Source organism: Schistocerca cancellata, chromosome 2 (genome assembly GCF_023864275.1).
Source record: "Schistocerca cancellata isolate TAMUIC-IGC-003103 chromosome 2, iqSchCanc2.1, whole genome shotgun sequence".
Lineage (NCBI taxonomy): Eukaryota > Metazoa > Arthropoda > Insecta > Orthoptera > Acrididae > Schistocerca > Schistocerca cancellata.
Genome location: NC_064627.1, coordinates 215,302,676 through 215,330,507, shown reverse-complemented (window position 1 = coordinate 215,330,507; position 27,832 = coordinate 215,302,676). Strand labels below are relative to the sequence as shown.

Below are 27,832 nucleotides of genomic sequence, written 5' to 3'. Positions count from 1 at the left end.
TTTATAACTTCGCTATACGCTGCAAGTAATTTTTATAGGTGATAAATAAAAGCTCTTGAATTTTGAGTACGGAGAGTGCCCAGTTACGAAGGCGTGCTGAATAACAATGCCACCGATTTTTTTGTGGGATAACTCTTAAAGCTGGTTAAATAAAACAAACTTTATTAACATTCTTCATCTTTATTCTCTTTGTCTACATATTTCATAGTCACCCTGGCGATGAACGCATTCCTTCTAACGAGAGACCAGTTTGTTGATACCGTCACCGTACAATGTTTGACTTTGTTGACGGAATTACAACTACACCTTTTCTTGTACCGCTTTATCACTATCAAAATTAACCCTCGAACGTTCTCTTTTAAGTTTTTACGAAACAGATGAAAATGGGATGGGGCCAAGTCGGAACTGTATGGAGGGTGATCGATGACAGTGAAACCCAAGCGTCGGATTCTTGTGGATGTCGCAGCGTTCGCGTACGGTCTGGCCTTGCATTGCTGAAGGAGCGAGTGCTCCGTATGCGAGCGAACTCCCCGAATTCGTACTTTGTTTTCTGAGGGTCTGTCACGCACAGAAGGAACTACCTTACACACCTCCACGTTACAGGCTACAATTTGGAACCCTCTAAAGGCAGAGAGTTGCAACTTGTGACAGCGAAGCCGGAAGTTGACTGGGCAGTGCGCATGACATGTATTAACTCAACCGATATTGAGAGCGGAATAAAAAATACGGAGACAAATCTTCTTAGCACGCCCTCGCGCAACTAAACTTGATTGCGTTTGCGTCAGTGGCTCTAGATTTTGCTTACTTACGTTTGTCTCCAGGTTTGCGCCTTCCTTGGCAACGGAGATTATGAAATACACATAGGCAGCAGTGCTAGCAAATGGTTATCAAAATAAAGGTCGCATATTCATTTTCGAGCACATAATCGGCGCGAGCTGATAAATGCAGTTCATTCGTGCTTTTCATCTGTTCTCTCTTAACTAAGTACGAATTCACTTTCCCTGCAGTATCCGATACGTTACATAATCAGTTAATCGGAGGTCGTGGGTGCAAAATTATACGGGGGAAGTATGTTCGAAAGAGCCTAGATGATGTTCCTGTTGCGTTTCGTGTGCAGAGCACAACAGTGTGCAAGACGATGACCGTAAACACAACTCACTGCGAAATATCAGAACTGAAGATAAGTGAACGAAAACGCTATCTCACTGATCTGAATTGCCTGATTCTGAAGAGGAAGTCAGTACGATGTAAATTACGAGTCCACGGTCGTGCAACATTGGCCAACGTTAATACAAAAGAATAATGTGGTTAGACGAGTCATTTTTCACCATCTAACAACTGTTCGACACTTTCAGACATGGAGATGAGTCTATCGTGGTATGGTTCGCGGTTTCATGGTACTCCGCAAGGTCGAACATAGTGAATGGCCAACTTCGTCCTATGCTGCAGATGTTCGCTAACTAGGACGGCGTGTTTCAAGGCAACCGTGCTGCTCCAGTCTCGTTGATGGGTTATCAGGCGAGGTTTGATAGACAGCACTAGACCTGAACATTATCAACGTCTGCAGGTATAGGTGCAGAGAATTTTGCTGCAGGTTTCTTTTATCACTGATTGAAGGAAGTCCTGTCTCACGTATGGTACAAAATTACTATGTTAATCGAGTGTGTGCATCCATGCTGCAGCCAGTCGTAGCAGCGTGACAGAAGAAAAGTGTACCAACGGTGTGTTAATTGCGTTCATTACATTGTTTCCATCGTATTGCTAACCCTACATTTTCACAGCAAATCTTAGTTGTTTTCCACAACGAGCTCATTAAGAGCAACGTGTCTTTGAATGTTTTCTACCCGCCCATGCAAAGGTAACTTCGTTTCTCCAAATAAAACTGCTGTGGGCAAGAAAGGGAATTAAAAGATGCAACTCTTTTGCAGATCTGACAGGAAATTACGTAGTAGAATGCATTTAAAACTGGGAATATTCAATTGTTTCTGTGACAGTATTAATCCCAGTTGTATGTGTTTGCAAGACATTTCTTTTTTCAGCCAAATGCAAAGCAACTATGCCGCTAACGAAGCTGCAGCTGTCGAAGTGATGCAGGTTGATAGATTACACGAGAGAATTTATCTACTTACGCTTCACTTAACTCAAGTGGTCAGTAACTTTTAAAACATTACCAGAGTGGAATATAAACTACCTCATTAGGCACCATTCACCCTATTACAAGCCAACAAAGCCAACGCATTTTTCTTGTCAAAATGGAAACAGTAAATTTTTTCTCTTCGTAAAACTGCTTTTCTGAAATCGTGGAACGGTATAATTTTTACTTGAAAAAACAAAGTTAGTGGCTGTTATTCGGTTGCGAAAACAAATTTGGTGTTATTTGTATGAATTTCTTGTTACTGTTCGTCCAGGGGGAGACATTATTTGCGAAAACGATAAATGCCTGACATTGGATTTCCGCCAGAGGAAAAATCTAAAAAAATTGCTCATTCGGCTGTGTTTGATGTTATTTTTGTCGAATTGTTTGCCACGGTTTGCGAATACTTATTGCACACGATGGAAAATCACGCATAAAATTGATACGGATGAGGTACAGCGGCTGTTGGCACTGATTCGTATTACATGTTCATAGAGCGTTTCAGTTAAGTGGAGGAAAGTGGGCAACTGCTCGTTACAGTATGGGGCCATTCATTGTCTATGAAAAATAAGTTCTACAGCAGTGGAAGCACACATCAGTGGCGAATTCTTCTCTTCGTCTCGTTATAGGAAAATTTGATTTCAGATCCTGAGAGTATTTTTGTTTTGTCGGAACAACTACAAGAAAATGCGTGTTATTTCGCTTTATTGAAGTAAAGCATCATAGTGGTCTGTAATTACAACTGTTATAATTTGATTTGTTTTTAAGATCGAAAAACAGTTCGTTAATAGTTTATTAGGGTAATTTCTTGTGGGTTGACATGAGGAAATGCTGTCTGCTAGCACTTCTTATAAATATTCTAATTTTCGCTGCTTTGCACACCTATGCATTTTTTACGTTTTACACAGCACACTTTTTCGTACGCCACTATTTACTGTTTATTTGTATACTTCTAAGTGTGTATTGTGTTTCGTAGTGCCAACATTGGCACTACTTTGTCTTTGACCTATAATTTGTTTTTTGCTTTTTGTCTGTAGTTTATTATATGTGTGTGATTCTATTTGAACTGTGGTGTACGAATAAGTGTGCTGTCTAAAACGTAAAAAAGAATGCGTAGTTCTGCAAAGCAGCGAAAACTTAGACTACAAATATCAGCGTCCAATAAAGAAAGGAACCAAAGACGTTCCAGCAGACGGCATTTCCTGTAGCCGAGAAACAAAGCAGAAATTACCGTACGTAAAAGTAAACTAACTGTTAACGAACCGTTTTTAGATCTTAAAAACAAAAAAATGTGAGTATCTTTAATTAGAGACCACCTATCATGCTTTACATCAATAAAAGTGAAATGCGTCTGGCGAGAAAAACACGCATTTTCTTGTTGTTGTAACGACAGAACAAAAATACCCTCACAAATTGTTACCGCAACTACGGACAGCATGGCCACACAAATGAGAAATTGCTTCAACTTGTTTCTCCTCCCCATGAAGGTCATTAACGCTATTATGGCTAACAACGGCGCGATTGCATTTATTTACTCGTTCCGAAGTGGCAACTTAGGCTTCCCTTTGTGTAAGATGTCTGTTTCAAGGTTTTCACCCGCCTACGTCTTTCAAAACCACGCCTGCAGCTCTGGTCGTGGTGTTGCACTGCAGATTGTGGTAAGAAAACGTGTCAGAGGAAGTCTGTTCCGCAGACCGACTGGTGTTGCATCACGCCGGTCGAAAGGAAAACAAGAAATACCGCAGCTTCCATGAGAAACCCTTTGTAGTTTCCAGACAACAAGTTAGCTCTGGCGCGCGCGACCTCTTTTTCACTCTCTGTGATACCAACTTGTCAGTAAGCTGCGGATGAACATCTTTCCACCTGACTTACATCGCCTCATCGCCAAATAAAAATGTATTATTCTCTTGAGTCATGAATGACATACACAGAACCCGAGAGAGTTCGCTTAAAAAAGGTTTTTACATTAATTTATCGAACTCGAGGCTGCGTAAAACGCGCCATGTTCTGTCATGTTTTCTGTGAGAAGTGTAGCCATTAATAAAATAATATTGCGTTAATTAAAAGACTGAAAACTGGAGTAAGCCAAGTAAACCACACAGAATGACGATGGTAATATTAAAAATGACAGCCGTACGCCATCAATTTATTATGATTTATCGAGGCAGACACATCCGTTTATTTATTTGCTATTTTTATGGACTTTTCATTAACTTTACAAACTGGCAAGGCGCAGCATATTCGTATAGCCAGCTTGTTATAAAACTGATCCATCAGAATTTTTAAAACCCCAGGTATTGGCCATTGGTTGCTAGCAGACCTGACCAAAATTCATTATATAATAGCGCCATGGGTTAGTTAAAAAATTCACATTTTTTGTCAAGAGGTTTTAAAATAGATGTGGTAGTCACTTGTATTTCAGTAAAAGAATTTCGTTTAACATTACCGCTGCGCGGTACGATCATTATTCAGTACATTCTCTCTCTCTCTCTCTCTCTCTCTCTCTCCCTCTCTCTCTCTCTCTCTCTCTCTCTCTCTCTCTCTCGTTGCCCAGGGTATTAACCTGAAGATTGTTTTGAAGTAGTACCCCATTGCTTTCTCTTGCGTCGGCTGGGGTGGCCGAGCGGTTCTAGGCGCTACAGTCTGGAACCGCGCGACCGCTACGGTCGCAGGTTCGAATCCTCCCTCGGGCATGGATGTGTGAGATGTCCTTAGGTCAGTTAGGTTTAAGTAGTTCTAAGTTCTAGGGGACTGATGACCTCAGAAGTTAAGTCCCATAGCGCTCAGAGCCATTTGAACCTTTCGCTTGCCGGCTAGCTACAGCTCTACTCTACAAGCCACTGTGAAGTGTGTGGCAAGAGGATACTTCCAGTTATACCACCAATTAGGATTTCTTCCCGTTCCATTCCCGTATGGTGCTGTGGAAGAATGATTGCGTAAATGCATGTGTTGGGAGAACTAGACTAACCTAGTCTTTATTGTTCCGACTGGAACGTTATGTAGGGAGCTGTAGTATATTTCTAGAATTCACTCTTGATGCTGGTTCTTGAAGCATTCTAAGCCGGTCTTTGAAAAATAGTGGACGTTTGTTTTCAAGCGTCTGCCAGGTCAGGTATTGTCTGCATTTGCGTAATACCATCCATCGGGTCAAACAAGCTTGACACCTTTCGTGCTCCTATCTTACGTTTAGTATTCTCCGTTAGTCCCTGTTTGGTATGGGTTCTATACTCTTGCACGGTATTCTAGGGTCGGATGCACCAATGTTGTGTAAGCAGTCACATTTGTTGGTTCACATGGCTCTGAGCACTATGGGACTTAATATCTGAGGCCATCAGTCCCCTAGACTTAGAACTACTTAACCTTAATTAACCTAAGCACATCACACAAATTCATGCTCGAGGCAGGATTCGAACCTGCGAATGTAGCAGCAGCGCGGTTCCGGACTGAAGCGCCTAGAACTGCCCGGCCACAGCGGCCGCCCCACATTTGTTGACACATTGCACTTCCATAATATTCACCATTGGACCTGATCACATCTCTTCCTTTAGACGGAATGAGCATAACGTGATGATTCCATTTCACATCCCGCACATTGTTACCCGGGTTGCCTTATTCTAATTGTCACCCTTTGATATTTTTCAGTGTTAGCTCAGTAAAAGCGCATTTTGCGTTTCGTGTGAACGATGTTTTCGGAATCCGTACTGGCTGGCGTGGAAGAGTTCAATCTTATCTTATTGTGTCTGAGTACAGAATGTATTCTAATATTTCATGTATGTAGTTTATAGGATCACTTCTGTTGCTCTTCTTGTCGATGGTTGTTAGCTGTGCTTCCTTTCAATTATTCGGCACAGTGTTTTGTCAGAGCAATCAATCTGTTAAGGTTAAAAGAGTTTCTGTATGTAATCGAGAGGGTACCATCGGGCTCTGAAGCCTTGTTCTACATTTGATTTCAGCAGTTATTCAGTACCGCAACACCAATATTTGTGTCGCACGTTGTTGAAATGTTGAGAGAATTTAATGGAGAAGGTACTCCCGTATCTCCCTTTGTAAAGGAACGTTTGTAAACCGAGTTAAGCGTTTCTACTTCTGCGGCACTATTTTCAGTTTCAGGCCTGCCTTTCGTGAGTACCTGCACGCTGCCGCTTGTGCGATTGGTAGCTTTACATAGTACCAGATGTTAGCGTTTTGTGACAGGAATTTCGACGAGATGCCCTTAAGGTATTTATTGATCGCCAAACGTGTATCATTTTGCATCTCTGTATGCATGTGTTGCTTTACACTTTTGTGTGGAATATTCGCTGTTTGTGTATAAGCTTATTTACAGAACCACCATGAACTCTTCTACATGGATCGTATCTAGTTCTTAATGCACTATTTTTCTAAACTTGACCCACTGTTCCAGTAAATACTCATACCCACAGCAAAAAGTTTCTAACTCTCACAACGGTAGTTATGTAATTATTGTTGGATGCTTAAAGTATTAACGTCAACTTCATTTATAATAGTATTTAATGGAAATATAGGAACTAGCGAGCTCATATGTTTACTGAAGTCAGCATAAATACTACGTCCCATATCATTCTCGATTTCTCTTATACGCTCGGACAACCATCTGTCACACTTTTCAAATTCTTCTATTTGGGTTTATATTTTTGAATGGTAGTAGCTGCGTCCTTTGTCTTGTCTTTTGCAATCATCGCTAGTAAGTCTTTTTTGCATGTTCACCATTTAATCGAAGTTACGTCAGCTTCCCACAGAAAGTAATGTTCTCAGTTTTAAAAGGTTGTACAGTTTAGTACGTATATACATAACATGAATCAAATACTATACCAAGTTTGACATCAGCTCAAGACGTTGAAATCTTTAGTTTTGTATAATTCTGATAAACAGCCCAGCAATTCAGAAAAAAAGATTTTGTGATAATCATATGAAGATAAATGCCAAGCAAGTCAAGACCAATTTCAAATCTACAATCTGCTGTTAAAAACAAATGGACTCCACTTCCCCATTTCCTTTTCTACTAAAAATTATATTTTTTAACCATAAATATTTTCCGCGCCTTCAAACTTCAACGTATTAGTTTATAGTTAAAGTAGTAACATTGCAATAACGTGAAAGAACGTAAAGGGTATATGCACCTCTTAACTAATTAGTACTCTGATAATAAACTATGACGTACAGAATACGGATGTGGTGCCTAACGTATGATAACCTTCGAGCAGAATCGTGGAAACCAGAAAAAGGTTGTTTCTTTCAACTAAGAATGTGTTGTTATACCATCGGCCCAATACTGAGAATATTGTTTTATGAGTTTTAATTCATTGTTATATAAAATGTTGTTCTATGTTGTGTATTTACGAAATACACTGAGTAGAATTTCTTCAGTATTAGCAATAATGCAGTTTTCCTTCTTTTATACGCGTGAAGCTTCAGGTGTCCGCCTACGTAGTTGAGTGGTCAGAGCGGCTGACTGCTATGCGGAAGACGCGGGTTCGATTGCTGGTACTGCCATGGATCTATGTTCGGGGGGCGGGGGGGGGGGGGGGGGAAGAGGAAGATACGGTGGCCGATGCACAGTGACCAGTTTTCGTCCAGAACGCTGGACGAGTTCATTCGTTTGTTCAGAAGGAGAGGCCAACAGTGTTTGCCATCTTTCTGCCGGTCGGCGATGGCAGAATCGAGGCGCATGCCTTGCGATCTTTCTCAAATGATTTCATTTTTGCGTTACTTACAGTTTTGAATGTCAGGTTCATGATGGCGTGCCCATCATGTCGTTAATTGTCACAGTTATTGCGATATTTACATGGACGTAAGCCACTGCGCGAAATTCGAAAAAATTTGCAATGAAAACCTGGAGTCGCTATGATTTTGCATTTGGTGCATGTTACATAATATGTTGTTGCATATGAAATTTAGCTAACGTATTGAAGTTTTCTTTAGACTTGTGTGGAGGGCTCTGTCACCAATTTAGAGAATACTGATCTGATGTAGCACAAGCTGATCTGATGTAGCACTCCAGCGATAAAGCTACAACATTCCTCATATTTTATAAATTGTTTGAGATATCGAAATGAGATTTTGGCAAATGATAACACAAAGAGGAGAGTATTTTGCTGCATGGTAATTATGCAGAACTGCGTTATCTACCGTGTTTCTCCACTAACTACAGACTTTTTCGGTGAAATAACGTAATTTTTAGGGGCTGTCGATAGCTGGAGAAACGAGAAATGCTATGGGTTTTGGAAAAACATAAGTGAGGACTTTACACGCCTATTTTGTACCGACGATGTGCTTTTTTGTAATATACTGACTTTACTTTTCCTCATTTCCTCACTTAATAAACATAATAAAGCACTGTTTCAGAATTCTCTCGCAGATACGTCAGCACAACGTGTTAATGAGATGACACTGTGTAAACTTCGCTGTGTTCTGGCAAAAGAAGGAAATTGTAACATGGTAACAAGAGAAATCCGTAACAAGCCTGGCGAAAATAAATAGCTGCATTTTCAGCTGAATTCTTTTTTAATGGTCAGCATGTAAGTGTGGGAGTGAGCGGCTCCACTTAATATTTACAGAAAATGTGAGCGTAGACATCAGTTTAGAACGGCACTTTCCCTACAGCAGCTGCCCGTTATCCCCACCACTACCGCTCTCCCCATGCGTGTTCTGCCGACTGCAGGTCTACCGGTCACGCTATTCTGCATGGTCTATTTGGTAGTGTACTCAGCCTAGTGAGGCCAGCGAGGGGCTACTTGATGGATGAGTGGCAGTCCTAAAGTCAAAAAACCCGACGACGACTGGGAGAGCAGTGTGCTGACCACATGCCCCCCGTACCACAGCCGATATCGCCATTGGCAGAGGATGACACGGCGGTCGGTCGTGACGAAGGGTGCGTCTAGGGCCAGAATGCAGAACTTTACTTTCGTACAAATATGTTCATTTCTCTCTTACTTCAGCAATATTAGCTCATTTAGCATTTTAAGAAAAAAAAGACAGTATTAAAAATAGCCAGAACTAGTAAAGCCTGAACAAACATCACCGAATATTCAATAAAGAGCATTTGTGTCGAATTTCTGCAAAAGCATAATGAATTCACGTTCGTCAGGCAACAGGAAATGAAGACAGGTAGAAGACGAAACAAGCTCTGCATTTGGATGTTGGCTGGTGCAGTGTACTTTCAACAACATGAAGAGTTTCGCCTTCGTTTTGAGAATTTTTTTTGAATGGTGCCCACCGACTACCACAACTTTGTATACTGATATTGCAAAATTGCTGTTATTACTATATTGTCAAGCTACTTTGAGCTGATTTATTTTTTGTTGTTTGCAGGTGAGTGTCTTCTCCAGTCGTTACACTGTAAGTAGAATTTTCCTTTTATTTTGTTTTACTTATATTAATTTTTTAATTCTTTTACTTCTAAGTGCAATTTATATAATAGATTGTAAGTTATCGCTATAAGTATTTTGATTTAACAAAATGTCTCTGTGAAATTCTTTAAAAATAAATAGACTTCGTTACCTCAAGATACAACTGGAGGTCGCAAAAGTTCGCCATAGTGTACACAGAACTGATTTTGTGACTGTCTGCTGAGAAAAAGTAGACAGACACATGAGTGTTAATGAGTCGATTAATTTCTGGAATATGGAACGTGAACCCGAACTCAACCTATAAAATTTCGGAGGCTGATCAGGGGTATTTTCTCAGTATTTTGCCTTAAGGGACGCGTGGTCTACAGTGGCTGTTTCTAAGTAATAATACAAGTACGATTTTTTCTTCTTCTTCCGTCAGTTAATTTTGTTTTTGTGATAATACCTGTAATTTGTGATCACCAAAACGTACAACACGAAATACAGAGTAATGTAACAACTTTCAGACCTATGCAGTGGTACGGTGTAGCGGTTGTGTCGATGCATGAACTATTGTACATAGCGTCGCTGCGCTGTTATTCCATTAAAATGGTTCAATTGGCTCTGAGGACTATGCGACTTAACTTCTGAGGTCATCAGTCGCCTAACTACCCTAAGGATATCACACATATCCATGACCGAGGCAGGATTCGAACCTGCGACTGTAGCGGTCGCTCAGCTCCAGACTGTAGCGCCTAGAACCGCACGGCCACTCCGGCCGGCTATTCCATTAAAACTGGAGAACCCATACACGAGGTGTATATCGGCCAAGTCGTCATCAGTATATCTATCCACACAGAGGTGTACCATTGTTAATCTGCAATTAACACTGTCAGAAAAAAAAGGCCCGAGACGGTCGAATAGTACGGACGGCAAGTTTCAGGGTGAAGAGTAGAGTAGGCATTACCATTGTCAACAGCAAGAACCATTTATAAATAGGACACCTGTGTTTCTAAACAGATACACAGCGCATACTGTCGACATTTACACTGTACTTCTAATATTTTCAGTGCATGACACATTAATAGGAAAAAGGTCAAAAGGAATCATACTAAAAGCAAATACGTTTTAATGAAACATCGAAGACAACGTGTCCTTAGCCGAGCGGTCTAGGGCGCTGCAGTCACGGACTGTGGGGCTGGTCCCGGCGGAGGTTCGAGTCCTCCCTCGGGCATGGGTGTGTGTGTTTGTCCTTAGAATAATTTAGGTTAAGTAGTGTGTAAGCTTAGGGACTGATGACCGTAGCAGTTAAGTCCCATAAGATTTCACACATTTCAACATGTCTACAACGTGTCCCTTATACCAAAATACCCAGAAAATATCCCTGAATAGCCCTTGAAATTTTGTCACTAGAGCTCAGGGTCATCCTGTATAATCATCAGACCAGGAAAATATATATATATTTTGGACACAGGATGTAAGTTTTTTTTCCAGAGTTAAAACTATATTGATTTACTTGTTACATTTGTTTTGTTGTTATTATGTATGGGAATTGTCGGGACCGAGCGAGGTGGCGCAGTGGTTATCACACTAGACTCTCATTCGGGAGGATAAAGGTTGAAACCCGCGTCAGGCCAATCTGATTAAGGTTTCCCGTAATTTGCCTAAATCGCTTCAGGCAGGCGCCGTGATGGTTCCTTTGAAAGGGAACGGCCATCTTTCTTTCCAATCCTTCCCTAATCCGATGGGACCGATGTCCTCACTGTTTGTTCCTCTCTCACCCAAATCAATCAACCAACCAACTCGTCGGGCCTGATTATAGTCGCAGTGACCCTGTTTTCCTGAAGTACACCACTAGAGAGTAGATCAGTGCGCGAGAATGAATTTGCGGTGAACAGAAGGGGTGCTGGTAACACGGTTAAAAGTAGTGATAAAGCCGAGCATTACATCACCGTTATTAGTTCGCATGAAATGAGCCGAGGACTGTAAGTTAACAGTGCAATTTTTTTTAAATACCGTAAGAGAATACGGCGTATTATATGCATCCTGTAGTGATTACCTCATCATGACGTAGCTAATTACTTGCCATTCTCATTCAGCAGTCGCTGCTGTGGGTGGTCCTAAGCAATCAGATTGAGAGTCTGGTTGACTCAGCTTTCATCGTATATTCTGTGCGCGCGTAGACCGCCCACACACGGTGCCGTATAGTCTGGGGACAGCGCGTCTCTTCACATCCTTCATTACGTCATTATTGCTTGAACGTGTGTGTGTGTGCGTGCGCGTGAGAGAGAGAGAGAGAGAGAGAGAGAGAGAGAGAGAGAGAAAGGGGGGGGGGAGGGGAGAGTGTGAGAGTGGTGAACGATGCCTCATGCCACTGAATGATTTGTCGGTCCCACTGCGACGGAAACAGTTGAGTATTAGATTTCTGCAGCCAGTACATATGCCGTTGCAGGGAGTGTCGCTTTCAGCAGTTTTTCCGACGGCAAGGTACCTCGCTTGTTCGCAGACACCAGTCGCACCGCGGTGGTCAGCTCGTACAATAGAAGCCACTCGCCCCCTCTCCTAAATCTTCATTTATCGAGGGCCACAAATTCTGCGGAGCGCCCGCCCTGAATGCCGGTTGGCTGAATTCACCGAAAATTAATTTTCGTTCGAAAGTTGGTCGTCGTGTGGGAAGCCCAATTTGTTCATTGCCATTCCCCGTTCTGCGGTAGGAGTGATGTTTTGTCGTCCTGCGCTGTTGCTCCAGTGTACTAATTTCCTGTTGTGGTTTCGTAGGACTTAGTCGACTACCTCGGAAGTTCCCTGTGTTATGTAGGCTTCCAAAACTACGACATTGAATACTACTAGAGCGAAATAAATGGTTGGAATCCCGTTAAAAGTCGCGTTAAGAAGTATGCTTTCTTTATTGGTGGTGACTAGTTCCGGACATTGTCCATTTTCAAACCATGCTTCTTCGTATGTTATTAAAATACAAATACACATGCTTGGAAATAGCGACAGCAGACAACCTAGAATGGCCTTATATGTGGAAGTACATGGATTGCCATTCTAGAGTGTCTGCTATACATATTTCCAAGCGTGTGTATTAAACGGTATTTTAATTATTTGCGAAGACGGGTGGTTTGAAAATGGGCATAATGTCCGGAACTAGACACCAACAATAAATAACGGCTACTTCTTTTGTCTTCGCAGGTGAATGAGTGAAGACGTTTAAAACGCGATGGATGTTTTCCTCGGATGTTCTTGGTCGTCCCCTCCTCCCTTTATCCAACACTGTCCCTGTCCCTATAAATTTTTTGTGCCATGCACGGATTGAAGGGCGCGATGGTGGATCCCTTCCATACTTCGTTCAGAATTTTCGTTGAGTCTGAACATCCGATTTTGTCTCAATAAACCAGGACACACACTGTGCCTCCTCTTGAGGAGTTGCCATTTTATAGAGGTTCAGTTACTTCCATCAACAGAGTGTCTGAAACACAAAATTTTAGTATATATAAAAACTTTAGTAAACAGTGAATACAATAAAAGAAATTTTGTTGAAATATTTCAACAACGGCCGTTGTAATAAAATTTTGAAGTTGTAAAGGGACTTTATGGGCACCCTTGATGAGTAGGATATCTTTTGAAATGATTACTGCGAAACATTAAAAGAATAAAATTGCATGTATCTACCAAGTCAGTAGAGTACGCCTGCCGAACAACTGTTAGGCACACAAGCAACCAAATACTCGTACACTGCTGCATATAAATATTGTTTCGGACTTTTTGATACATCGCAGCATGTTTTTATTTGATATGACAATCGGTGGTGTTACGTAATATGACGAAATTAATCGTAATATGTATTTCATTATTTGAAGCAATTTCTGCTTTCATCACAGCAGCAGTGGCGTGGTGAGCTGTCTTCTCGTCACATATGTTCTTTCCAGTTTTCTCCACGTCACTCTGCGCAATTTCCTTCTCTCTACATGTCACTGATTGCTAAAATATTGTTGTTTCAATATCACTTTTCATCCTCAATCCAGAAGTATCGCTCCTGTTGCTGCCTCTTTTATCTTAATCACAGAGGTAATGCTGACCACCTTCGCCATTCTTAACCTAATGTCTGTATAAAGTATGGTTGTAAATTATACCGTTCATTTTATGCATTGTGTGCTGTGCTAATGCATAAGTAATGAGGAAGCTTTGGTTAACTTTAAAATAGTGCCGCTTGGTATTAATCTTCCTAGTGAAATAAATGCCTGAATGAAAGAGCTCCACAACAAGTATTTTGGCGCCATGCAGAAATTTTAGCCCTTTGCATCAAGCTGACAGCTTTTGGGGCCAGGTCTGCAGTCGTCTTGGAATAATATCACTGCCTAGTAGAGCTAGGACGAATGATTGTAGTTCCGCCTACAACAATTGCGTCGTTGTGTCCTACATAAAAACAAAATGTAAAATGAATTCAGTAATAACAACTAGGTGTTTTTGTGGCAGTGTTCAGACTGGATCCATCGCAGTATTATGGCATATACCAGCATAAGTCTTGTAGTAGTAAAAAGAAGTGTAAAAGGGAATTCTTTCAACGTTAACTTCCATGAAAACGTTGGCTTTTCTACTATAATCGGACGATTACTTTCAGCGTTTATATCGCAATATCAACTTTTTAATCGTGTTGTTTCTTAAAGTTTTCAGTAATTAACCAGGTGAAGTTCTGTATCTTGGCTCCCCTGCGAGAGATAAACTAGTGAATTCTCTGGAAGGAAGATTGAAATTTAACGCCCCGACGCAGACGAGCTTGTTTCGGAGGGAGCACAAGCTTTGTTTGGGAAAGGACATAGGCTATTTCTTTGTGAAGCAACCAGCCGGATGTTTGATATAATCATTTGGGTAAACCTCGGAAAGTGCGCAGCATTTCTTCGCGAAAGATTACGGAGTTGTATACGTTGAAAAAAGTTAAACGTACTGTCCCTGGATAACATGACACGGAGTCGAACCATCGTCCTCCTGAATGTGAGTCTACAACTCCTTATCGTTCGGTTAGCGTGGACTCTATATGGGTTTCTGTCAACAAGAAAAGTGTGAACTTCGGCAGCAATATGTGTTAATCTTCTGCGAAATTACAATGAAGAAGTTTCATTCCAGCTGTTGAGATGACACAGTGATGAAAGGGGTAGACTTGCATTCAGGGGAAGGGGCTTTCTAACCCCTCCCGAATACCAGACAAGATTTATGTAAATACCTTCAGCTGAATGCTGAGGATGATTCATTCAAGGCCATGGCTGATTCTTTCCCGTTTGTTGTTCAGGTCATTCAGTGCTCAACTTATAATGACCACAATTTTGACAAGCAGTTTAACTTCTTTATTTTTAAAATACAGGTGCGACAGGAATCAGCGCTTGGGACATGAATACGTAACGATAACTCTGATGCCACGTCAGGAAACTGATTGCTAGAAGACTAGTGCGTGAAAGACTCTGTTTGGTATCTCATGTGTACAGGACGAGAATGTAGTTCGATATGTCAGTGTGTTAATGAGCCACAATTATCACGTATAATGGAACAGGACGGGGCAAGACTTCTTTCACTTCGTGCTAATATCATTAACGCGTTTATTTACTATCCATAAATGAGGAATTATGATAATAAGGCTTACTGTAGCTGCAAATACTTCCAGACTTACACTGCCTCTCCTACGTGAGGTTTTCGCGATAGCTGTTGATGTCAATTAAGAAAGCAGTAACCGATCGGCTATTTAGCTGCGCCGTTTACGACTCCGTAGAGATGAGGAGGAACTATTCCTGGAGTTAGGCGTTTATTTTCCTGTGCCTCTTTTGCGCGGTGAGCTCCATTTGTTTCCCTTACAGTTACGCGCCCGCTTCGAGGCTTGTAAACGCGAATCGACATTTACGACCGAGCAGAGTGAATCCGTTCCTCGGCCGCTGCGCAAGATGCCTGCGGCATTATGGCAAGCAAATTTTCCGCTTGTGCTGTTAATTGCATCACGTGTGTGTGTGTGTGTGTGTGTGTGTGTGTGTGTGTGAGAGAGAGAGAGAGAGAGAGAGATTACTTGCAGTGATAACAGGCCGTGAAGTTTGTTTACGGAATAATAAACATCTGTTTCTAAAATAGCCCACACACCTCTATTTTGTCTGTCCGAGATTCTGTCCCCCTTGTTTGTTCGTTATTTATTAATTTAGTCAGTCGTTCATTTACTTGTCAGAGAAGGCCGGCCGCGGTGGTCTAGCGGTTCTAGGCGCTCAGTCCGGATCCGCGCGACTGCTGCGGTCGCAGGTTCGAATCCTGCCTCGGGCTTGGATGTGTGTGATGTCCTTAGGTTAGTTAGGTTTAATTAGTTCTAAGTTCTAGGGGACTGATGACCTCAGAAGTTAAGTCGCATAGTACTCAGAGCCATTTGAGCCATTTGTCAGAGAAGAATAGAACTGGCCGATACAATTGTGAAACTGATTGTCGAAACTTCGGCTTTGAGTGTCATCCGCGTAATGTCAAACGTAAGACTTCAGACAAAAATTGATAGCAACGATCCAGTTTTAAGCATAGAATACTCGTGTTGAACCTTCTCTTGGTTTTATCGTTGTCATCATTTACACAAGGTGTTTAAAAAAAGTGAGTAATACTTTGATAGATGGTAGTATTCATTGACACAAGAAAAATAAGTCCAATAATCATGGATCCGGAAATTAATATTTTCCAAGATTAACACATGTTTATAGGAAGAACTGCGCGACGCTTGGTTGTGAATATTAGCACAGTCGTTGTATTGACACTCCGTCAAACGCATCGACAGGGTATTACGATGTCATACTGACAGTACTCTACCTACCATTAGGTGGTCCGCAGTCAGTTGTGTGGTCCGAGTCGTGTTGTAGGCTACGTTAGTTTTCCTTGTGTTTGTGTGCCTTGTTGTACAGTACTGTCAGCCTTGGGTACTTATCGTTGTGTTTTATCTTCTTCCAAACGCGGATTCACTTATGTGCTTACGATTATTGCGCTGTTTGTACATACAAATGGTGTAGTACATTTACATTTTCTCCCTTCCACCAATTGTTAGCAATTGAAGTCTACTACTCGACAATTGAAGTGGCGGATATGATACTCTGCTATAGTTTAGCAAATGGACGTACCAGAGAGCCCGTGTCCTCTTCACTGAAAAATGTTCGCAGCGCAGAGTGCTGGTAAGCTGTTCGGCAGTCTTTTCCAGCGTCTGAAGGACACAGGTACACTTGCCCCTTGGAACACTGACGCTGCTTTGCTATTTTGATGCCTATACAGAAGCTCTGTAGTAAATAACACGTCATTCTGGAAGATGACAAGCTGCAATGCGGATGGGCATGAATTTGGCGTTTTCTCAACCATACTCTCATGACATTTAGTGGTGGTCATAAGAGAATTTTCATTACGCTCTCGTCAATGTACAAACAACGAAGCAAAAAACTACTCGGGGATCAACCGCTGTTATTATATTTATTGCTTAGTGAATGTATGGAAATTATAATCTTAAATGATGAAAGAGTCCCAACGATTTTAGCTGATAATCTACCTGCTCTGGAGCACCGATCAAATGTAATAATACGAGTTCTCTACCAACAGTCTTTATTTTGATATTGTTTCATTAGTCAAACAATTTCGACGTTCCAGTCACGCCATCTTCATGCGTGTCGCATGAATGACACCACGTACCACTCGTGCATGTCTAAGACAAGGCACCAATACTCATATGTGGTTCCGTAGATATCCGAACTTTATGAGGCTGTGTGCTTTTCACACATGTGACAGCAGCTGTCACATGTATGAAGACGACGCAGCCTCATGAAGTTCGGATATCTACGGAACCACATATGAGTAATGGTGACTCATCTCTTACATGCACGAGTGGTACTTGGTGTCATTCACGCTACAGTCATGAAAATGGCGTGACTGGGATTGGAACGTCGGAACTGATCAGTGTTCTTGACCTAATTGAATAATATCAAAATAGTGACTGTTGGTACAGTATTGTTACATTTCATCAACCAGCCGCTCTCTCACAATTCTGAACCCTGTATGGAGTTACATTTACATTCCGATCATGTGGAACCAGTCGACAGACTGGTAAATAGCAGTAGTTTCTCCAGTAAAAGCCATCTCCGGAATGTTGTACGTGCGTAACCATTGACGTACTTGCATAGTCATTAACACAAACACTGTCAAAACATAGCAAAACCTTACCCGAAGAGACAATGAGGAATGGGTCACTCTAATTTTCAGCGAGGCAGGATTCTCACCTGCGACCGTAACTGCAGCGCGGTTCCGGACTGACGCGCCTAGAACCGCTCGGTCACACCGGCCGGCACTCTCGATAATTAATATGTTCTCAATTAGTGACATGTAGACTTACTTTATAAAATATAGAAACGAATATAGAAAATGTGTGGATAGCCATTGCTGTTTCACCATCTACGTGGCCGCGGATCCTTCTCTCTGTGTTTACTGATTAACGCGATGTGATTGAGAGGAAAAATAGTAACTACTTTGTGTGTGTGTGTGTGTGTGTGTGTTAGGGGGGGGGGAGAGGAAGACGCGTAATTACGTTGGCAAGCAAGCAAGCAAGAAACGAAACTACGCTGTTACTGTAAAGGTGCCTTTTTTGCAGGATGGAATTAATAAAAAGGTGCCTTCTTCCATACATGGCTGCCTGCACCCTGTATTTGGCAGACAATAGCTCAACGTGGGTGGCGGTAATCTTGTTCGTTTGGAAGCAACCCACGTAACATCATCCGCGGTTGGTAGCCTCGCAAAGGATGTCAGTATGTTCGCTGATCTTGCTTCTGTGCGTCGTGTTGCGAACTTGGTGTCTGTTGTTGCTAAACATGTGCCAAATTGTGGATCGAAAATGCACGTGATCTTGGTTGAACATTTGGTTGTGGAACTCGTCGGGTTTCAATGCTTGACGATGCCGACTGCCGAGGTATCATATAACCAATGCGTCGTCACTTCAAGGTGAATGGCCACTCTTTGGCGCTCGACCACGCGGGTTGGAACATACAGTATTCCGATGGTTGGAGGAAGCATAGTATCACTGCCATAGGCGTTCGAAAAGGGAGGAGGGCGAGAGGGGGCACTGCCCCCCACCCCCACCTCGGATCTGTTGTACCGACTTCTAATTCATCAAGCATTTTTGGAACTGAACGAGCAAGCGAGCTAGCTGCACCAGAGAGATATCCACCTGGCGCCGAGGTAAACTTTTATTTCCGATGTGTAATTTAAAATGTATCTGTTTCTATCCATGCAGAAGATAAATTCTTGAAATTCGATGAATCTTTTGAAACGCGCTGTATTACGTTTACAGACAGACGTACGGTATGGCTTCACTGAGTATGAGTATGTGCCTCTCTTGAAATCATTAGCTGTTTGGCTCGAACCCGGATCCTGGGAATTCCTGGTCCTAATAATTAATTATCTTTCTTTGTCGCATAGAACAACTTGCATTTTATGATTACTATTTTTATTGCTTTCAACGTAAAAATTAATGATACCTACTCCTGTTATTTATTTTTTATTGTTTATTGAAAAAGGAAGAGACCTATATATGTGCTTCATCGATTTAGAAAAGGCATTTGGCAATGTGGTTTGGGACAAGCTGGCGACTATTATGAGGGAAAAGAGAGTGGACTGGAAAACCAGAAGACTTATAAACTCATTATACCTTAATCAAAAAGTTTCAGTTAAAGTGAGAGGAGAAAGTACAAACTGGATCAGACTAGGGAAAGGAGTAAGACAAGGATGCTGTTTATCACCTACTCTTTTCAACCTGTACTTGGAAAATATGATTGACCAATGATCATTAGATGACAAAGGAGTAGAAATTGGAGGAAGAAGAGTAGGATGCTTGAGATTTGCTGATGACATGGTCCTTCTAGCCACAGGGGAAAAAGAATTACAGGATTTGGTGGACACCATTGCAACTAACGGAAAAAAATATGGAATGAAAATTAACACAAATAAAACAAAAGTATTGGCAATAGGAGGAAATAAGGAAATAAAAATTGTGCTGAATGGAGAAACACTAGAACAGGTGCAAAATTTTAAGTATCTTGGAAGCAGGATAGACACCGACTGGAAGTGCACCACAGAAATTAAAACAAGGATAGCAATGGCAAAATAGGCGTTTTATAAGAAAAGGAGAATCTTCTGCAGCGGTCTGGACAGAGAACTCAGAAAGAGACTCATAAAATGTCTTGTATGGAGTGTTCTTCTATATGGCACTGAAACATGGACTATGAGGAAAAAAGACAGAGAAAGGCTGGAGGCTTTTGAGATCTGGACATGGCGGAAGATGGAAGGAATAAGTTGGATGGACAGAGTAAAAAATGAAGAGGTACTGAGAAGAGTGGGAGAGAAAAGACAGTTACTAGATGTAATAAAGAGAAGAAAAAGAAATTGGATTGGGCATATATTAAGAAAGAATGACGGACTGATAAAAACAGTTTTAGAAGGTTATGTAGAAGGGAAAAGGAAGCGAGGAAGGAAGAGATTCCAGATACTGGATGACATGATGGACGGTACAACATACAGCACCCTTAAGAAGGAAGCAATGGATCGCAGAAAATGGAGAGGCAAAGGACCTGCTAATATAGCAGATAACTGATGATGATGATGACTCCTGTTGCGTTAAGGGGTAAACCAGGATGTAGCTCGATTTTGGAACCGATAATCATGCTTTAAAAAAAAAATAACAAGTTTCAAACATGACTTTCGACCTTTGTTGATACCCTGAATAATGTTTTATGTATTTTTCAAGGAAAAAACTTGCAAATAGAGGACACTACACCACTTCGGCCTTCGCGAAATGTGAAGGCTCTTAACGCCGCAATTTTCAACCTAGAACAAAATGTCAAAAACTGCTTTGAAACTGGTAATATTGTCTAACGCAGTACATAGGGATATTTAAAAATTGTTTTAACGAAAAGGCAACACACTATAAAGTACAAGTCAGTTTTTTCGACAAAATGTCGTTGGAAGAACGTGCACCAAAAATTGAAATTAAAATGTATCACAAAGATTCTACATACTGCAGTTGGAAAAACGTCGATTCACAAGCTTTAAAAAGATATAATCTAGTTGCAGGTATATTTCGTGAGATATAGCTCATGACAGCTTGAAAAAAAATTATTTTAAAAAATAAGCGCTAAATTTTCAAATTTTGTTTTTTAATATTGAAATTGAGCGAACTTCTGATTGGCAGTTCCCGTATATTGACGAATTTATATCGATTAACTGGCTTCCGCTTACCAATCGAAAAAAAACTCTCTAAGGAACATTTTATGGCAATGGCAAAAATTGGCCTAAAAAAAATTCTATCCTGGTCTACCCCTTAAATTCAATCTCGATCATCATACTACCTCGTATCTTCCTAAAAGTGTCATACTCTTCGAAGACAGACTCTACTCATAGCTCAGTAAATACAAAGCGTGCTTTATATATAATTGTGTATTATGAATTTGGACCTTTTTGCATGCACTGAAAAGAAGGCTTCGTCTGTATGTTCCTAATTCCTATGAAGCATGTACAAATACGATAATTTCTGAAGAGTCTTGTGTCCAGCTGTACCCAGACGTTGTGACGAAAACAGAAAGCGATTCACTTAATTGAACTTCCCGTGCTTCCGATCCAACTGGAACAAGTCTGGGACTTGGAGCGGAACCTCCTGCCCCGGAAAATTCTCCCCGTGAACTGTACTGTAGTGATGAGAGGGGACGCGCGTCATAGTAACGTAAGTCGGAAACCTCTATAGGCCGTATACGGCATAAAAATCATTCATTTATGATAATTCCATCTCTCTATTCTCACGAAGTATTGAGTGCTACCCTCTGCTGTTTTTGATCTACATAAAATGATTTAGGAGACAATCTGAGTAGCACCTTGATTGTCTCAAGATGGTGCGGTCATTTACCATCTTATAAGGTCATCAGATGATCAAACCACATTCCAAACCGATTTATACAAGATATCTATATGGTGCGAAAAGAGGTAATTGACTCTAAATAATGAAAAGCGTGAAGTCCTCCACATGAGTACCAAAAGAAATCCGCTCAATTTCAGTTACACGATGAATCACACAAATATAAAGTCTGTAAATTCAACTAAATACTTACGGATTACATTTACGAATGAATTAAGCTGGAACGATCACATAGATAATGTTGTGGGCAAAGCAAACCAAAGACGACAATTTATTGGCAGAACACTGAGAAAATGCGATAAATCTACTAAAGAGAATGTCTGACTACACTTATACGTCGTCTTCAGGAGTACTACTGTGCGATATGGGACCTGCATGAGATAGGAACGATGGAGGACATCGAAAAGGTTCAAAGAAGGGCAACTCGTTTTGCGCTACCGCGAAATGGGGGGTCGAGCCCCAAGGATATGATACGTGATTTTGGGTGGCAGTCATTAGAAACATAGGCGTTTTTTTGTTGTGGCAGGATCTTTTCATAAAATTTGTTACCAACTCTCTGCTCCGAGTCTGAAAATATCTTCTTGTCGTCCACTTACATAGGGATAAATGATCATTATAATAAAATAAGAAAAATCAGAGCTCGCTCAGAAAGATTTAAGTGTTCGTTTTTTTCCGTGCGCCGTTAGAGAGTGGAACGGTAGAGAAATGGCTTGAAGGTGGTTCGATGAACCACCAGGCACTTAATTGTGAATTGCAAGGTAGTCATTTAGATTTAGATGGCGTTCCAGTTGTAATAGACAATAGTGTAGCTCTCGTTCGGGCGTATGAGTTGCTAGGCTGCGAGGGGTTGTCTTTATAAGTACCCACTTGTATATAAAATCGAGCAATTGTCTGTAGACACTGTAGAGGGACTGTCTACAGACATGCAGCTAGACAATGTATATAGACAGTCTAGATACTTTAACTGGGGTACACACTTGAATGCCTTGTTCCTCGATATTTGCTAAATATGATTGACCTTGATGGGATCATGCCTTGTGCAGTGACAGTAATGGACAGTGAAGGAAATCGAAAGAACAGACGTTGATGGAAACGTGAACTGTTTGCGGAGGGACCTGGTTTCGGTAGTAATTTACTTTCGACTTTGGAAGTAGCATGTTTTTTTCCCAACATCACTCACTGAGCTTAATACTTGGCCAGTGCTTTGATAACCAACTACATAAGGTTCCGATTTTTATTTTCGGCATTAGTAACTTCCACAAACATGATGAAGTGTGAAAACCTTCGCTCTGGTGCAACACTTTCTCTATTGGTCACATCTTGATACTTTATGTGTAACAATAATAAAAACAATGGTAATAAAAAACCGCTGAAGTGGTTTCCACCGCGTAAAGAGAATACATGAATGGAGGCTATGTCTTTCATCACGTCCACACTACGAAAATGTTTCTCAAGCTTCCCTAAGGATTGTCTTGTGTCTCATTTGGAACGGGAGGCAAAAGTTCTGCGATTTTGGTGCAAAAGCGTGTCTGTAAACAAGAAATGCCTCTCAGTTGTCTCTATACTAAGTCACTTGACCGTCCTTAGACATCTTTTAGATACAAAAATCGCTCGATTTTGTGTACTAGTGTGTACAAGGCCTAAGGGATGGCTTGATGCAACATCGTGGCGCTATAAATAGAGAATCCCAGACCTCTTTCCAGCACACAGGTTCGCGGCTTTCGCCTGCCGAAGTAACTCAGTTGATAGAGGGTTGGGTTGTTTTGGGAAAGCAGACCAGACATCGAGGTCATCGGCCTCATCGGATTAGGGAAGGACGGGGAAGGAAGTCGGCCGTGCCCTTTGAAAGGAACCATCCCGGCATTTGCCTGGAGCGATTTAGGGAAATCACGGAAAACCTAAATCAGGATGGTCGGACGTGGGATTGAACCATCGTCCTCCCGAATGCGAGTCCAGTGTCTAACCACTGCGCCACCTCGCTCGGTAGTTGATAGGGAGATCCCCATTGGCCCACCGTATACGCGGTCAAGTTTGTCGCTTTGACCGCCACTGTTTCGAATCTTTTCCGAGGCTCAACTATGTAGGCTCTGTGCTGCTAATTGCACTGTATGATTTTTGATGAAGGCGAAGTGTAATACATGCTTCAGAAGCTTAGTTGAAGACTGCTTTTGCAAATGTTTCTTTAAGCGTCAGAGGGTTTTCCATGACGTCAGAGGAAAGTACTGTATGACGTACGCAACACGCCGAACGAAATGAAAGTGGTACACCACGAAGCAACGGTCTGAACATCACGCTTGGTCGAGATGTTCATCACATAACACGTATTATGTAATTAAACGTTGATTCCTTTCGGAATTGAATCCATCATCATTAATGTGATATGTGACCCTCAGAGGCACAAATAAATACTACATTGTATTCGTAGTAGCATGGAAGCAAGGAGCCATCGAATATGGTGTTGACGAGTTATTTGCCATGCCTGCAACCCATGCTGTATCAGTTTATGAAAATTGCTAGTTGGAATGAAAGTATGCGACTTCTCATCGCAACACAGATATGCTCCACGGCTGACAAATCGGTAGATTGGGCACGCCAGTATATTTCTCAAGACATTTGTAGTCTGGAGTACAGTGTTTGGTCCTGTATTTACCGTTCTTGCCACATAGAGGCGCGCATTTCCCTCCCATTCAGTAGTCACCGAGTCACCCTGGTTGTCTTATTCACCATCTCCCCACGCCATGATTTCAGGACTTGGATATGTATACGTCTCTAGAATCCCTTCTTCTTGTGACATTTCATGATGCTCATCTACGAACACGTAACTGTCGATTTGGCCGCCACAAACAGAAGCGAAACACAATGCTGAACACCATGGAACGCCACTCGACATTATGCAAGTCTCTGTTATCTGAAATGTGACGCCACTGCTGAATCTTATCACCAGTCGCTCTGTAGTCATTGCACTACAGCGAACTGTCCGTGCGATCTGTTGGTATGATGCTCCTATGACCCTCATACCAATGGTGTGACCTTTCTCGAAGTCCGAAAGATGGCAATAAGCTGGAAGTGCGCATCCTCTGGGCATGCTGCGTTCCGACTTCCATTTGAAAAGTTACAGTCATAGCCATAATGTACTCACACCATCCTTCATCTTCTTAATCAACTGGCATGGCAGGACTGGAGCAGCTGTTTGTAGTGTTCCGTCAAGATGCTGATAGCGTATCACTTTCAATTTCCGTCACTTTAGTAACTAGATATCCATTCAGCAGGCAGTATCGTGTAGGGAAACGTGCTTAATGGAAGAGCAGGTAGGACCAATGAGAGGAAGTTGATTATGAGGCAAAAGCCAATGAATCTGTTACTGAAAGATCGTCTTCCAGAGGAATAATATTCAGAACATGCTCTGACCATAGATGTTTTGGTTTTACGCGGTGTTCCAAAATAGGTTAAGGCAGATGCAGGAATGGTTCCTTTGAATTACGCAAACAATCGAATTTCATCCTTATTAAAACAATGTGAGCTTGTACTTCACCTCCGATAACTTTGTAGACGACGAAAAGTTAAACCGTGATCTTTTTTCATTTGTTCCCAGTGAATGTGGTGATCCATAGGGACGGAGGAGTTTAGACTGTAACACCCAGATGGAACAATTCCCTTCATTTGCAGGGTAATTGGAAGACACCATAGGGACGGCTGTATTTTAACATAAGCGTTCATTCTATTTAAAGATGCACTTTAATTTATAGTGCATTTATGCTGCCACTTCGCTGCTTGCTGGCATGGCGCAGCGGTGATGAAACAAGCCTACTGAGTCTTAACGGTCCATTTAACCTGCACCATCGCTGCTCGCTGCGATCTTTGCCAGCGACAATATCAAGCTGGTTTGTGTTTCGCGCCGCGACCATCGGTATATGCCCTGAATCTTGAGCCGTGATTGGTACTCCAGGGTCGCTCCAGTGGTACCACGTGTGAATCTACTAGCATTATGATGCCTAGGAGAACAGCTGCAGGACAATTAGTCCCTGCGAATATTGAGCCTACATCGTAAATGAACAGGGCTCCCGGCGAGCAACGATGTGCGGGCAGCAAGGGACAGAGAGTTAATAGCAACCAGAAGGCAAATTAACTAGTTTGCTTTTGTGAGATTGTGGACGCCAGTCCTTCTGAGTGCTATGCTTTTGTAAGATTGTGGACGCCAGTCTTTCTGACGGCTACCTTGGGACTTCACTCCCCAGAAGTTAGAGGTGTTTGAAAGAAACACTGTAGGTTGTGAAATGGAGCAATCTGTAACTCCCAGTCTAGTGGTCAGAACGCGAGTTTTTTATTCCACTTAGGGAGCTAAGAGAGTCAAATTTTGGTGCAGAGACAGTTGTTAATTAACCTGTCGCTGGCAAAATTGGGCTGACGACACCTATTCAACATGAACATAGTAGTGGATAAATATCCGGGTACGCTTTCATAATATTTCGTCTGGTGACCACGGTCGATGGTATTGTGTAGTAGCAGAACCGAGCTCATCGGGTGCAATTTATATCATTTGGCGAGCGTCTTTCTTCAAACTTTTAGAGGAGGGGAACGTTCCAGGCTGTAGATTATAATGCAGTCTAACGTTAAAAACGGGTAGGAGGGTGCGGAAATAATTTAGTATCTAGCATACAAATTGATTGAAGTAAAAAAGGCACGGATACCAGAATGGTACAGACGTACTCCAAAAGGTTGAAGGAAATCTTCTGGTGTCAAGTCTGGGACTGAAGACAAAAAAGTGTTTTGTTTGTCGCAACTGAGGATAAATAAACAAGAACCGCGTATATATGATTGTAGAAGAAACGACTGGCGTTTGTTTTTGTATCATGGAAGGATGTGGAACACCGAAGTGGATAGGTTGATCAAAAAATAAGGAGGCAGCAGAAATTTAACAAAACTGTTATATGTAAAGCGATTACTAGGAATGGTAGACATGATAAGGTGTGAAGTAATAAACTAGGGCATCTAAATTTGGCGCAGAGACGGGACTCAGTAGAGATATGAACAATGGATTCTGAGGTATATAAACTAGTGAAATTCGGATCATGTGAACATGATGGAAGAACAGTACTGTACAGGAACGACATTGGAACAATTTCAGCTCAGTGAAAGTAACTTACTGTGTGAAGAATGGTAGGACGATACAGTGCTTGGACTGAGCGTACATAGGTTTCGCAGTACAGGCCGGAAGATGTTGATGAGGTTTAGTGGGTCTCGGGAAGCATTTTGTGAAATTCTTTCATGCGACACTAGAGGCATATGTTCCTGTAAATTGAAACAGCTGTCAGTGGTGATGTTGGTACTGTTATCACACGCACATTCCTTGCAATTTAATAAGTGATGGATACTTCTTTGTTCAAATTATCGAATAAAGTAAAACGATTCAGTTCAGTTTTGAAATTAAGTGTTGGGTTTGTACGCCACTAGCTCGTGTGTGTAGCAGTGCTTGTAGATCTATTATGTCAACGAAGCTTTCATATTTGCTGCATTACCATTATTTTTCTGCGCCTGATGCATCGTAACAAGCCATTGTTCGTGCTTCAAGCTGTATTTTTGTGCCTTTGACATTTACTATGTCCATAAAACATAGACGGCAAACAAGCACGAGTTTGATGACAGACATGGAAGGGACTTAACACAGCCTGCGGCTCGAATAAGCGACAGTCGCCAAAGTGGACTTAGTGGCATGTGTAGAACTTGGCGTATTCTTGCAACGTAAAGTGTTGAAGAATTATGACTGCCTTGCACTAGCAGCAGCGGCTGGGGATGGGGGGCTGACTTCTCGTTTCGTTTAACACAGTTTCTGCACACGAACGTAGCTTGTTTTCGTCGTCATGAATACTTGTTATTCATTTTGAGACAAAAAGGTACTTCCTCTTTTTCTAAAGTGAGACCACCGCGCGACATCGCCTTGTAATACACAAAAAAGATCGACCAACTAACTGAAAGAATAGCATGTGACCAAAAGGTATACACGACAAGGAAAATTATTAAAGAGTACAAAACGATGAAAGGGCAGTATCATTCAGGCGTTGTTCGCTGGAGTTTTTTTTCACACAGAAGAAATGTATACTATGGTATTCTTAATACAGTAGAAACGAAAAGGACGTAGTAATTTTCCATTCGTTTGCGGAGGGGAAGTAAATGTTCTCACAGCAGGAGATATCGGAGATACTCGGGGCTTGTATGGGTGGTGGGTAGCCCAACCCTGGCTGCTGCCGGAACCAACAGTATTACGCGCAAGAGGAAATAAAAGGACGGCGACGGTGTGCGCTTTTCTACACTGTTAAGCTTCGTTCTCTGCCGACAAAGTACACAATGATGCACGATTATATCATGTTTCCGCACCTCAGCAAAGCACAGCGAGTTACACTGCAGATTTTA

At 41.7% G+C, this 27,832-nt stretch overlaps 1 protein-coding gene across 4 annotated transcripts in view; it reads left to right on the top strand.

Annotated features, from left to right (window-relative positions):
• Window positions 1-27,832, top strand: part of LOC126161543 (dual 3',5'-cyclic-AMP and -GMP phosphodiesterase 11) — a 386,751-nt gene that overhangs the window by 99,218 nt on the left and 259,701 nt on the right. For 2 of the 4 annotated variants that reach the window (XM_049917470.1, XM_049917469.1), the window contains exon 2: window positions 9,464-9,490. The exons of the other annotated variants lie outside the window; for them this stretch is intronic. In XM_049917470.1, coding sequence (XP_049773427.1) covers window positions 9,464-9,490 — 27 coding nt within the window. The remainder of the gene's footprint in view (window positions 1-9,463; window positions 9,491-27,832) is intronic. 4 annotated transcript variants of the gene reach the window in all.